The sequence below is a fragment of the Chiloscyllium plagiosum genome, chromosome 1 (genome assembly GCF_004010195.1).
Source record: "Chiloscyllium plagiosum isolate BGI_BamShark_2017 chromosome 1, ASM401019v2, whole genome shotgun sequence".
In the NCBI taxonomy this organism is placed as follows: Eukaryota; Metazoa; Chordata; class Chondrichthyes; order Orectolobiformes; family Hemiscylliidae; genus Chiloscyllium; species Chiloscyllium plagiosum.
In genome coordinates this window covers 25,568,669-25,582,633 of record NC_057710.1, presented here as the reverse complement: position 1 = coordinate 25,582,633, position 13,965 = coordinate 25,568,669, and the positions used below count along the sequence as shown (strand labels likewise).

At 40.3% G+C, this 13,965-nt stretch overlaps 1 protein-coding gene across 1 annotated transcript in view; it reads left to right on the top strand.

The window, feature by feature from the left end:
* LOC122563207 (probable E3 SUMO-protein ligase RNF212) overlaps nt 1–13,965 on the top strand; it is a 109,947-nt gene that overhangs the window by 81,566 nt on the left and 14,416 nt on the right. The window contains exon 12 of the mRNA XM_043717158.1: nt 11,389–11,431. Coding sequence (XP_043573093.1) covers nt 11,389–11,431 — 43 coding nt within the window. The remainder of the gene's footprint in view (nt 1–11,388; nt 11,432–13,965) is intronic.

Here is a 13,965-nt window from a genome sequence, read left to right as displayed (position 1 = left end):
TCTTCTGCTCTTTGTGTCAATAGCCTGAAATTTGAGCCCACTTGTTCTCAATCCTTTCACCAGTGGGAAACATTTTCCTTCAGCTAATACTAGAGGTATACAAGATGAATCTAAAAAACAATAGAGTAACAAAATAATAGAATTGTTACGCCTGCCTACAGCTGCTGTCTGAATGAACATTTCCATCTAGTGCTATTCTTCAGCATTCTGCCCATAACCCTCCAGATTCTTCCTTTACACACAGTTGTCTAATTCCTCCTTTAACTGTGTTAATTAAACCTATGCCTTCCTCCCAGGCAGTGGCTTCCAGATTTTTCCCACTTGCTGCTGAGAAAAGTTTTCCTCATATCTCTTCTGCTCTTTGTCCTGAAATTTGAGCCCACTTGTTCTCAATCCTTTCACCAGTGGGAAACATTTTTCTGATCTACCATGTGCAGAGCCCTCATGATTTTGAATCAATCTCTTTTCAGCCGTCTCCAAGAAAAACAGTCCAAACTTTTCCAGTGTATCTTTATAACTAAAATTCCTAATCCCCAGAAACATTCATGGGATCTTTTCTAGAAGCATAGAGTCATAGAACTGTACAGCATGGAAATAGACCCTTAGGTCCAATTCATCCATGCCAACCAGATATCCTAAATTAATCTAGTCCCATTTGCCAACATTTGATCTATAGCCCTCTAAACCCTTTCTGTTCATATATCCATCCAGATGCCTTTTAAATTGTATCAGCTTCCACCAATTCCGCTGGCAGCTAATTCCATATTTGCATCACACTCTGCATGAAAAAGTTACCCTTTAGCTCCCTTTTAAATCTTTCCCCTCTCACTTTCAGCCTACCTTTGGACTCCCCCACCCCGGGGAAAAGACCTTGGCTATTCATCCTATTCATGTCCCTCATGACTTTATAAACCTCTATAAGGTTACCCACTCAGCTTCCGACGCTCCAACGAATACAGCCCCAGCCTATTCAGCCTCTCCCTATAGCTCAATCCCTTCAACATCCTTGTAGATCTTTTCTGAGCCCTTTTAGGTTTCACAACATCCTTTCTATAGGAAGGAGACCAGAATTGCATGCAATATTCCAAAAGTGGCCTAACCAATGTCCTGTACAGCACAACATGACCTCCCAACTCCTTTACTCAATACTCTGACCAATAAAAGAAAGCATACCAAACACCTTCACTATCCTATCTACCTGCAACTCCACTTTCAAGGAGCTATGAACCTGCACTCCAAGGTCTCTTTGTTCAAAAACACTCCCTAGGACCTTTCATTAAGTATATAAGTCCTGCTAAGATTTGATTTCCCAAAATGCAGCATTTTGTGCTTATCTAAATTAAACTCCATCTGCCACTTCTCAGCCCATTGGCCCATCTGATCAAGATCCCCGTGTAATCTGAGGCAAACTTCTTCGCTGTCCACTACAACTCCAATTTTAGTGTCATCTGCAAACTTACTAACTATACCTCCTATGTTCATATCCAAATCATTTATATAAATGACAAAAAGTAGTGGACCCAAAACTGATCCTTGTGGCACACTACTGGTCACAGGCCTCCAGTCTTAAAAGCAACCCTCCACCACCATTCTCTGTCTTCCATCTTTGAGTCAGTTCTGTATCCAAATGGCTAGTTCTCCCTGTATTCCAATGGAATTAACCTTGCTAACCAGTCTCCCATGGGGACTCTTGTCGAATGGCTTACTGAAGTCCATGTAGATTATATCTACCACTCTGCCATCATCAATCCTCAAGTTTGTAAGACATGATTTCTGTTTAACAGTTTCCGCATCAATCACCAAACTGAGTAGCAAATCCCAGACATCCACATTCTCACATCCCTTCAACCCTTCTGCAGATCTTAAAAAAGTGTCCTCTGGAATTGATCTTTCCACTAGGCTGAGCAGGTCTTCTCTGTCCACTCTATTCAGGCCCCTCATTATTTTGCACATCTCGATTAAGTCACCCCTCAGCCTCTTCTGTTAGAAGGAAAAGAATCCTAATCTAGCCAATCTTTCCTCAGGATTGCAATTTTCAAGAAATGTAAGCATTCTTGTAAATCTACTCTGTACTCCCTTTAAAAATTGTGTCCTGCTTGTAATGTGACCAGAGCTGGAAAGAAAATTCAAGCTGTAGCCTAACCAGATTTTTATATAGTTCCAGCAGTATACCCCTGTTGTTATAATCAAAACCTCGTTCAGTGAAAGAATCTTTGTTGCCTGTCACCGAGCCAATTTGGATCCACTTTGACATTTTTTTTTTATTCATTTGTGGGATGTGGGTTTCTGTGGTTGGCCCAACATTTATTATCCATTCCAAATTTCCCTTGAGAAGGTGTTGAAGAGCTGCCTTCTTGAATCATTGAAATGTATTTGGTGTAAGTAGACTCATAATGCAGTTATGGAGGGTGTTCCAGATCTTGATCCAGTGACACTGAAGGAATGGTAATATATTTCCAAAATTAAGACAGTGTGTGGTGTGGAGAGGAATTTACAGTGGTGGTGTTCCTACTATCCTTATCCTTCTGGATGGCACTGTGTGTGGGCTTGAAAGGTATTGTCTAAGGACCGTGGGTGAATTTCTGCAGTGCCTCTTGTATATGTTAGACACTACTGATTCTGTACTTTGGTGGTGGAGGGAGTGAATGTTTGAGGATTTGAAAAATTCATTTGTGGGATGAGGGTGTCATTGGCAAGACATGCGTTATTGCCCATCCCTAATTGTCCAGAGCGCAGTTAAGAGTCAAACACGTTGCTGCAGGTCTGGAATCGCATGTAAGTCAGACCAGGTAAAAATGGCAGATTCCTCTTTCGTGGACATTAGTGAACCAGCTGGGTTTTTCCAACAATTGTCAATAGTTTCATGGTCATCATTAGACGCTTAATTCCAAATTTTTATTGATTTGATTTGATTTAGTATTGTCACATTTACTGAGATGCAGTGAAAAGTGTTGTTTTACGTGCTACCCAGACAAATCATAGTAATGGAACAAAATACAAAATATAGTGTTACAACTATAGAGAAAGTGCAGAGAATGAACTCTAATATATGAGAGATCTCTTCTTAAGTCTGTAAACACCAGAGATGAAGTTGTTCTTGAATCTGTTGGTATGTGTTTTCAAACTTTTGTATCTTCTGCCCGACGGAAGAGGTATAACTGGCGTAGGAGTCAAATTCCACCATCTACCATGATGAGATTTGAAACTAAGTCCCAAGGACATTATCCAAGTCTCTGAATTAACAGTCCAGTGATAATACCACTAAGCTATTGCCTCCCCATATGGTGCCAGTCAAATAGATTGCTTGCCCTGGATGATATCAAGCTTCTTCTAGGCTTCAGTCACCCAGACAATTGGGGAGTGTTCCATCACACTCCTGACTTATGCCTTGTTAATGATGGGCAAGTTTTGAGGAGTCAGGAGGTGAATTAATCATTCCTCTATTCTACTGGTCTTTAATTTTTCTTAGCAGTTTGTCCAGTTAAATACCTACTAAATTCCATTACATATGAACTACATTACATATGAACGTATAAACAAGGAACAAGAGTACAGCACTCACAACAACACTCATTCCTTCGAACCTGCCCTGCCATTCAGTAAGATGATGGCTGATCTAATTTTAACATGAATTACTCTCATCCTCAAAAAAATTCATTTAAGTTAGTATGTTACAGTATTTCCTTAATAGAACCATGCTGACTATCCCTGATTCATCCATGCTTCTCCAAGTTAAAGTTAATTGTGCCTCTCAATATTGATTCCAGTATGCTGTCCTATATCAAGTTCAGACTTTATGGCCTCACGGATGTGAATGATAAAACAACAATGTTGCACCCCAGATTTTTATGAAGATGAAAGGTCACTGATGAGCAATCAAAAGTTGTTAATCTATTATCTTTTCAATCTAGATCACTGAGGCTAATTGGATTAACTGAGGCAATGGGGATGATGAAAATGTCAGAGATAGGCACTCTGATGAATTAGTTGGGCTGTGGTTGAGTTTTTACTTCTTTAAACTTGCACAGGAAATTAGAAGAGTGGCAGAGAAAGCAGCTGTGGCCGATATCATGCTTTAGAAATTATACAATCATAGAGGTCTAGAGCACAAAATAGAGTCCTTTGGCCCTTCAAGACTGCACTGGTGAAAACAAACACCTAGCTATTCTGATCCCATTTTCAAGCACTTGGCCCATGGCCTTGAATGCCTTGACACATCAAAGTACTTTTTACAGTTTATGAGGGTGCCTACCTCAACCACTCTTATTGGCATTGAGTTCCAGATTCCCACAGCACCCTTAGTGAAGTTTTTTTTCCTTCCATCCCCTCAAAACCTCCTGCCATTTACCTTAAATTTATGCCTTTTGCTCATTGATTCCTCTACCAAGGAGAAATGTTCCTTCCTGTCTATGCCCCTCATAATTTTAAACATCTTGATCACGTCCCCCTTCAGTCTTCTCTGCCCCAAGATAACCAATTCCAATCTATCCAATCTCTCTTCATAACTAAAACTTGCCAGTCCAGGCAATATCCTGGTAAACTTCCTCTACACCCTTTCCAGTGCAATCCTAGTATAATGTTGGTTCAAGAACTGCACATAATATCTAGCTGCATTCAAATCAACATTTTATACAGTTTCGCATAATCTCTCTGCTCTTAAACCCTGTGCCTCGTCTAATAAAGGCAAGAATCCTATGTGCCTTCTTAAACACTTTATCTAACTGTCCTGAAATCTTAAGGGACATGTCCCTCTGACCCTTGGTGATTCTGAAGGTCCTACCAAGCATCATATATTCCCTTGGCTTATTTATCTTGACCAAGCGTGTTACCTCAAGCTTATCCAGATTGAATTCCATTTGCCACCAAACAGTCCATCTGACCAGCCCGTCTAAAATCTTCCATAATCTAAGGCTATCCTCCTCACCATTTACCACCACAAACAATTTTCAAATCATTTGCGAACTTACTGGTCTACAACCTTCATTCAAGTCTAAATCATTTATATATACCACAAACATTATGATTGAAACAGTTGTTATGATGCCCCCTATGAGGTAGCTGAGAAAACTGGCATTTATTAATTCCTTCCACACCACAATCCGTGTGCATGATGCCCCCTATGAGGTATGCTGCCAGGAGGTTTGGGGATTCTGGCCAGAACTAAGGCCTTGACCCCTGTCTAGTGCCTAATTACCCTGCTGAAATGATTTGTATACTGGATGCAATGCCTTTGGAATTTCAAAGTTCATTTGATAAAGTGCCACATAGAAGCTTATTCCACAATATGTTAACCTGGATTGAGAATTAGTTAATGAACAGAAAATCAGTGCCTAAATGACCAGGAAGTCAAGGCAGTGCCCCCCTCTCCTGCAGCGAGTGGAGCAACGGAGGCAGAGGGGTGACATTATAGAGGTTTGTAAAATCATGAAGAGCATGGATAGGGTGAATAGACAAGGTCTTTTCTCTGCGGTGGGTGAGTCCAAAACTAGGGGGCATAGGTTTAAGGTGAGAGAGGAAAGATTTAAAACGGATCTAAGGGGCAACTGTTCCACGCAGAGGGTGGTGTGTGAATGAAATGAGCTGCCAGAGGAAGTGATGGAAACTGGTACAATTACATCATTTAAAAGACATCTGGATCGTTATATGAATAGGAAGGGGTTAGAGGGATATAGGAAAAAATGCTAACAAATGGGACTAGATTTATTTAGGATATCTGGTCACATGGACAAGTTGGACTGAGGGACTGTTTCAATGCTGTACAACCCTAAGACTGTATGATTGGGGGTTGGTGGGGAGATGAGGAAAGCCTACCAAGGCAAAAAATGGTTTTGCTGCTGTATATTTTTGGTACAATTTAAACTCAACTGTAAGTCAGCGCTCATAGAATGTTTATTTGTTCATTTGAGACTCTAACCATATAGGTAATGGGGACATGTTCAGTAATGTCTCTTCAGGAAATGTTTATTAAGTAATGACAGTACTTAAAGGAAACTTCACAAAACTAAGCAGTCATTTTATTGGCTGTTGCTTCCTAATTGAGCCTAGGGCAGAGGGTGATAAGTGATCATCTATCTATCTGTCTATCTGTCTGTCTTGTCTATCTATCTATATCTATCTATCTATATATATATATATATATATATATCTCTCACTTTCTCTTTCTCTCTTGCTTTCTCTCTCACACACACTCTTTCTCTCTCTCTCCCCCTCCCCCCAGCTTTTCTTTCTCCCTGTTCCTCTTACTTGTGATCTTCTGCTTCTGGCTTGAGAACAGTCTCGTGGTCAGTTTCAAACAAGGTATGCACTTCAGCTATTAAAAACTGGTATTTATTAACTCCTTACAAACCACAACCCATGTGCATGATTATTGCTTTTTGATCGAAGTGAAGTGTCACTGGTTAGCCTGGTTTAAATGCTGCGTGATCGATTGCCAAGTGGCTTTTCAGTTTTATGTCACATCTCTTATCTCCTAACGGTTCCCAAAAATGGGTTTAGCGTGCCATGTGGATAAGATGGGTAGACTGCTAATTGGTGAAGTGGATGAGTCCTTCAGGTAGGATCAGGGGGTGGGGATGGGGGAGGGTGAGAAAGAGGGTGGGGATTAGGGATCAGGTGTTGCGTTTAGTTGGGTTGGGCAGGGTGAAATCAGTGCTGGCTTAGAAGCTTGCTGTCGTGTCTGGCAGGGTTGGATTGGAATTGGTGTGGGATTAGGGAAGGGTATCAAGCCTGATGAGGTCACGTTGGAATAGGACAGTGTTGGGATAGAGGTTGTGGGAGATAGTGTCGCATGGGGGATATAGCATTGAGACCAGTATTGAGTTGGTTGAATATTGAGGGGGAGGTGCTTGGTGTTAGATTTAGCAGGCTTGGGATTTGAGTAGTTAGAACGGGATGTCACATCTGATGGGGTCAGGCTTTTAGTGGATGAGGATGGAAGTGCATAGTGTTGGATGGGGACGTGGTCAGGTCGGCAGGGTTGAACTGGCAGTAGTGAGCAAGGGATGATGTTAAGACAGGGGTGTTGGGGCCTAGAACAGAGTATTTGGAGTAAGTCAGTGATAATTTGCATGTTCAGTTTAATGGCTACCCATAAATTAGAGTAGGTTTTCACTACTCAAACTTTTCCTGAGTAATATTTAGCAAAATTGCGTTGGAATCCTCCAAATTCTCTGAATTTAAGTTTTCAGAGGGTTCCAGATGCAGGGGAGTTGCTACTTGGAATTTTCAGTTTCCCTGGCAATTCCCTTGGACTTAGCTGTATTGGAATTTCCACATTGTCCTAATGCACAAATCCTGTCAATGATTATCTGACCATCAGAATATCAAGACCACAGTCTTAAGTAATGAAAGTCAAAAATAATTATGTTGTGAGAAAAACTGATCATAAACCTATGACAGAACTTTACTCTAATCAAAGGATACAACATTTAATTCTCCATATCAGAAGATATTCTTCAAACGACATTGAGGCTCCTACATACAGTAGAACCTTCAAAAGCTTTAGGGTTAGAGGTTTTGCTGATAACTGGCAGCTGTTGCCCAATAGAGATATCCTTGAACTTCAGGATAACTAACTCAGTTCACAATCTCTTAATGCAGTTCATGTCAAACTGTTATTTGGATAGACACTCATTATGAAATACTATTTCATCTTAATTGCTTGGAACTTTTTTTTCCAACTATTCCTTTGATTTTTTTGGTTAAAAGATTAGCTTCATGAAATGAAAGGAAATGAGTTATTCCAAATCAGCAATGCTATAAGAAAAATATGATATTTGAGAGGAAAGGGAAGACAGCAGTAAGTCTTGAGGTAATTGTTTCCTTCACAATATGAGTCTAACTTATTTGAATCTTAACAAAATCAGCTAGACTAAACAATTGAATTGGCTGCCTCTAAATGCTGAATATTTTTAAAAGTGTGGTCACTGAATTTTCCATAAAATTAGAATAATTACATGTTGTATTTATTCAGTAGACTTAAGCCAATTCAATCTTGGAGCAGACCAAAGCAAAACATTAAACAACAGAACATAGAAATGGAAAGCATGCTATTTGGCCCTACCTAATCCGTAGCTTCAACTATATTGGTCTGCCTGCTCTTTGTCTTTGAAACCCTTGCCCACCAATAATCTAATGATTCTAGTTTTGCAAATTTCAATGGAATATAATGAAATCTGAGTTTATAAAGTTTAGAGTACATTAATTAAACTCAGGCCAAATTGCCTACTCCTGCTCCTTGTTCATCTGAATGTGTAAATAGACAGCACGCATGATCAGGCTGTCATGTGACAAGCAACATTCATGTGACACAAGAGCTTTGCAATGACCATCTCAATAAGGATTCCAACCATCTCCCCTTTATAGTCAGTAGTATTACTATTGCTGAATCACCCGCAGTCAACGTCCTGGGGTTGTCACTGATCAGAATTAGAACTGGATCAGCCACATAAATGCAGTTGTTATGCTAGCAGGTAAGAGGTTAGGAATTTTGTGGAAAAACCGACCATAATCAACAAGGCACAAGTCAGAAGTGTGATGGAATGTTCTCCACTTGTCTGGACACATTTCAACAATAACAATATTCAAGAAGCTCAACCAAGGACAAAACAGGATTGGCCTCTCGATTGGTACCTCACCCATCACATACAGCATTCAATATATCCAAAACTAATGCACTGTGGCAGCAATGTAACATCTATGAGATGGAGTGCAGTAACTCACCAAAGCTTCTTTGGTAGCACTTTCCAAACTGACAACCTCTAGCATGAAGAACAAGGGCAGCAGACACATGGGAACACCAGGCGGTGCAAGTTCCCTGATAAGTCGCACACTTTCCTGACATGGTTAAAAATCACATAACACCAGGTTTATTTGGAAGCACTAGCTTTCGAAGACCTGCTCCTTCATCAGGTGGTTTCCTGACATGCAACTCTATCAGTCTTTCTTCACTCGTGCTGAGACAGTCCTGGAATTCTCTATGGACTGCAATAATTTAAGAAGACAGATCATCAGTACCTACGCTTGAGCTATTAGGGATGGGCAATAAATGCTTGTCTGAATTAGTAATAAAAGACATCTAAACGAAACTAAGGGCCAAGATTGGGTAATCTAAGTTTGAGCTGGACTGTCTAAAATTTCCCATTCCATGGCAGTGCCCAATGAAAATATCCATCTTTCCATATTTGTTGTTGGGACAGAAAAGTGGTTTTAAGTCTAATTCTGCTTTGTAAAATATCAATCTACAGTTTATATCAATTTGAGAAAACTGCAGATTGGTCAGATTGTGTTTTTTAAGATCTTATTGGCTGTCATATTAACAGGATTGAATAACCAGGGTTATGGAGATAAGGCAGGAACAGGATACTGATTAAGGATGATCAGCCATGATCATATTTAATGGTGGTGCAGGTTCAAAGGGCAGAATAGCCTACTCCTGCACCTATTGTCTATTGTCTATTTATGGAATTGATTGTTGTCTAAGTGCTCATTCTTAGAAATATTCCCAGAGCTTATAAGACCCTGGCCTTATGAGCAACGTGGTTGATTTTTCTTTCTTATCTACAGATTGTGGTGTTAGCTTCCAAATGATGTACATCTTTTGAGTGAAAGTTTTTTTTGCTCCTCTGTTCTGGCTAAATTCCTAACCTCTTACCTGCTAGCATAACAACTGTATTTATGTGGCGGATTCAGTTCTATTTCTGGTCAATGACAACCCCAGGATGTTGAGTGCGGGTGATTCAGCAATAGTAATACTACTGAATGTCAAAGGGAGATAGTTGGAATCCTTATTGAGATGGTCATTGCAAAGCACTTGTGTCACATGAATGTTGCTTGTCACTTAACAGCCTGATCAACACAAGGAGCAGGAGTAGGCAATTTGGCCTGAGTTTAATTAATGTACTCTAAACTTTATAAACTCAGATTTCATTATATTCCATTGAAATTTGCAAAACTAGAATCATTAGACTATTGGTGGGCAAGGGTTTCAAAGACAAAGAGCAGGCAGACCAATATAGTTGAAGCCACGGATTAGGTAGGGCCAAATATCATGCTTTCCATTTCTATGTTCTGTTTGAAGACTACTGACTTCATTTTATTTTTAAGAATAAACTACATTTTGAGAAAACATTTCAGAGCATGTACAATGCATGCAGATTGACTTCCAAGCCAAAGTCAGCATTTTGTTTTAACTTTTTCTAAGGGCTTCTAAGTTGACTCAATAAAGTTTAATTTTAGCTCTTAAATGCAGTAAGTCCTGCTAAATTGAAAAATAGCAAAAATGATGGTAGGTAACTTTCTACTTACAGTCCCTCCTGCAATCTCCGTAACTATTTTGCTGCCAATTCTACTTTTTGTACGTTTTGGTTGCCACACATCCTGCTGTCTGAGCCATCTGGTCACCGTAAACGCTTCTTCCCATTGACTGTCCAGATCGGGGTCTATCTTTAACCCTTTTAGCGCACTCTGTCATTTCAAACCCTCAGACTTGCATATTGTCTTGTTCCCATACTCACTCTTTAACCAATCCTTCTTTTCATCTAACATCTTGTTCATTACTTTCCCACTCACCAATTCCTTGTTCACAACTCACTATGAACTTCAACAATCGACAATGCATCTCCTGAATCTTGTCGTAAATGGGAGCATTTCTTAAAAGAGAAAGTTGATCGTAACAGCTCTAGCTTGGCACTGCTGCACCATTGGGAGCTGCACTTTCATAAACCGAGAGCTTCGGCTATGAATTGGATCTGAAACCAGATCATAACTGAGAAGAAAAGCTCAGGAGAGGGAAGCAGTGAGCTGGAGAGTTGATGAGTGCAATTTCAGAGAGAGCAAGGATCAACGAGCAGAAGAGAAAGCAAGTTGGAGTTTTGGCAGGCAGGCAGGCAGGCAGGAGTGGCTGCCCCAAAATGGTGATGATTGTGTGTCACAGTTCCAAGTTAGAGCAGCAGCAAATTACTTTAAAATGAATCTCACAATGCTATATGTGACCTATTAAGTGACTGATGTTAAAGCAAAAGAATGTTAAATATGGCAACCCTACATAAGGACTTAGTGTACTTAAGGATCCTTCTTTGCCACTACTGTCCTTCATTTTAGAATCGTAGAATCGCAAAAAGTTTGCAGTACAGAAGAAGGCCATTCGACCCATCGTGTTTGTAATGGTTCCTGACAAAGCTACACACTAGTCACTTTCTGAAGCCCTATGTCCATAAGTCCTCTAAATCTAGCATCTCTCCATCCAGGAATAAAAATGAACATGCATTATTTTTGCAACAAATCTACTTTATTTCCAGTATAGTCAGTGGAAAATGTACTGATATGATTTTGTTGCATTATTAAGTGAAAACAGTTTATTTACGAAACCAAATTTTACTGTTAATTTAGGTACTGTGCCTTACAGAGGAACGAATAAAGTAGGAACTTTTCGGTATGTATTGGAAAGTCTATCCCACATTTGGAAATACAGCAAACTTTTTTATTAACCGACACCTAGGGGACCAGGGGTGTGCCAGTTGATCAAATATTCTGGATAATCAAGAGATTATGCCTAAACTGCAGTAAACCCCTACTAAGCAAAGCTTCAAGACAACAACAACCCTCAAAAAATCCATATAAACACATCAACGTGCCTCCTAAAATCAATCCAAAAGCACACAGTAAGTTACAGAAATGTAATGTGGGGAGTACACACATTACTGTTATATTTTATTTACAGCACAAAGACTTGGACATTGCAGCAGACCACGATATTTGAGGTGGATAATTTTTGCTGGTTTATCAAGAGTGTCAATTGACAAGGTGCCAATTAAAACAGTTTGCTGTAGTCTTTTCAACTATTTATAAATTGTTTTAAGTGATCTATGGTCTTTTTAAATTTACTTAATATAAAAAAGCAATGGTAGTAAGTGTTTTCATGTAAAGAAATGAGAAAGATATTGTTAAACTTGAAAGGGTTCAGAGAAGATTTACAAGGATGTTACTGTGATTGGAGAGTTTGAGGCATAGGGAGAGGCTGAATAGGCTAGTGCTTTTTCACCTCGAGTGTCAGAGGCTAAAGGGTAACCTTAGAGAGATTTACAAAATCATGAGGGGCATGGATAGGGTAAATAGTCAAGGTCGTTCTCCCAGGGTAGGGGACTCCACAATTAGAGGTCAGAGGTTTAAGGTGAGAGAGGAAGAACATAAAAGGGACCTGAGGGCCAATGTTTTTATACAGAGGGTGGTGTATGTATGGAACGAGCTGCCAGAAGAGGCAGTGAGGCAGGTACAATTACAACATTTAAAAGGCATCTGGTTGGGTGCATGAATAGGAAGGGTTTAGAGGGATATTGAATGAATGTTGGAAAATGGGACTAGATCTCTTTAGGGTATCTGGTTGGCTTGAACAAGTTGGACCAAAGGGTCCTTTTCCATGTTGCATAACCTTATATCGGTTCTGGAGAAATTATTGTGCTTTTTCTAAAATCACCTTAAGTCATCCAGCCTCAAGCAAGAATGTGTTAACACTTCATAAAACTGTGACATATTGCTTACAGTTTCACAATAAAATCCTGCTGTTAGAGTGCCCACTCTTCACAAATTCACTTACCTATCAAGAAATGGTTGACGGTATAGGGCACGACATTGTATGTTGGCTGTCCCAATATTCTAGTAATGGTACCGAAGACTTGGGTCAGCCATGTCTTTAGCCAAACTCTTCCAGTACAGCTACAGTCCTAGCATCTATCTAGCAATGTGAGAAATTGCCCAGGAATGTCTTGTTCCTAAGAGGCAGGACAAATCCAACCCAACCAACTACTGCCCTAGTATCTGTTCTTCATCTACAATTATGAAAGGGTTGTCGGCAGTAATACCAAGTATCACTTGCTCAGCAATAACTTGTTCCTTGACATTCAGTTTGGGATCTGCAAAGGCCACATTTCAGCCTGTTCCAAACATGTACAAAAGAATCCCAGCCACTAAGAAGGCTCATGGGAAACACTCCTGACAGCTGCTCCTCAGCTAATGATGTATGAAATTTTAGTTAGTTAGAGCAAGGTCTTCCCCGTTTAATGGACATTATTTTGGAGAAGCAAATAGATTTCTCCAGCTTCCTCATTTCCCCTCCCCCCACCTTTTCTCAGTCCCAACCCTCAGACTCAGCACTGCCTTCTTGACCTGCAATCTTCTTCCCGACCTCTCCGCCCCCACCCCCACTCCGGCCTATCACCCTCACCTTAACCTCCTTCCACCTATCGCATTCCCAACGTCCCTCCTCCCTACCTTTTATCTTAGCCTGCTTGGCACACCCTCCTCATTCCTGAAGAATGGCTTATGCCCGAAACGTCGATTCTCCTTCTCCTTTAATGCTGCCTGACCTGCTGCGCTTTTCCAGCATCACATTTTTAAGCCAAGATTCTGGAGTTTTCACTTCAGGTATTTATCCAATTCTGTTTTATATTGCTATTTAATTTGCTTCTACCACACTTTTAGGCAGTATATTGTAGATTTTAACAGCTTGTTGAATAAGAAAATACCAATTTATGTCACATTGGTTTCAGCTGAGTTCATTCTGATCCCTCTGGTCACTGCCACTTTTTCCATTGGAAATAATTTCTTCTTATTTCTGCTAGTTTCTCCTGTATAATTAGCAGAATCTTTCCAGGTCCCAAACAGCACGGGCAATGGCAAAGAATGTTGAGCAAGGCCTTTCTTGATGTCAAGACCAACAAGTTGCATTTCTAAGGTAAAATGACTGCAGATGCTGGAAACCAGATTCTGGATTAGTGGTGCTGGAAGAGAACAGCAGTTCAGGCAGCATCCGAGGAGCAGTAAAATCAATGTTTCGGGCAAAAACCCTTCATCAGGAATACAGGCAGAGAGCCTGAAGCGTGGAGAGATAAGTGAGAGGAGGGTGACGGTGGGGAGAAAGTAGCATAGAGTACAATAGGTGAGTGCGGGAGGGGATGAAGGTGATAGGTC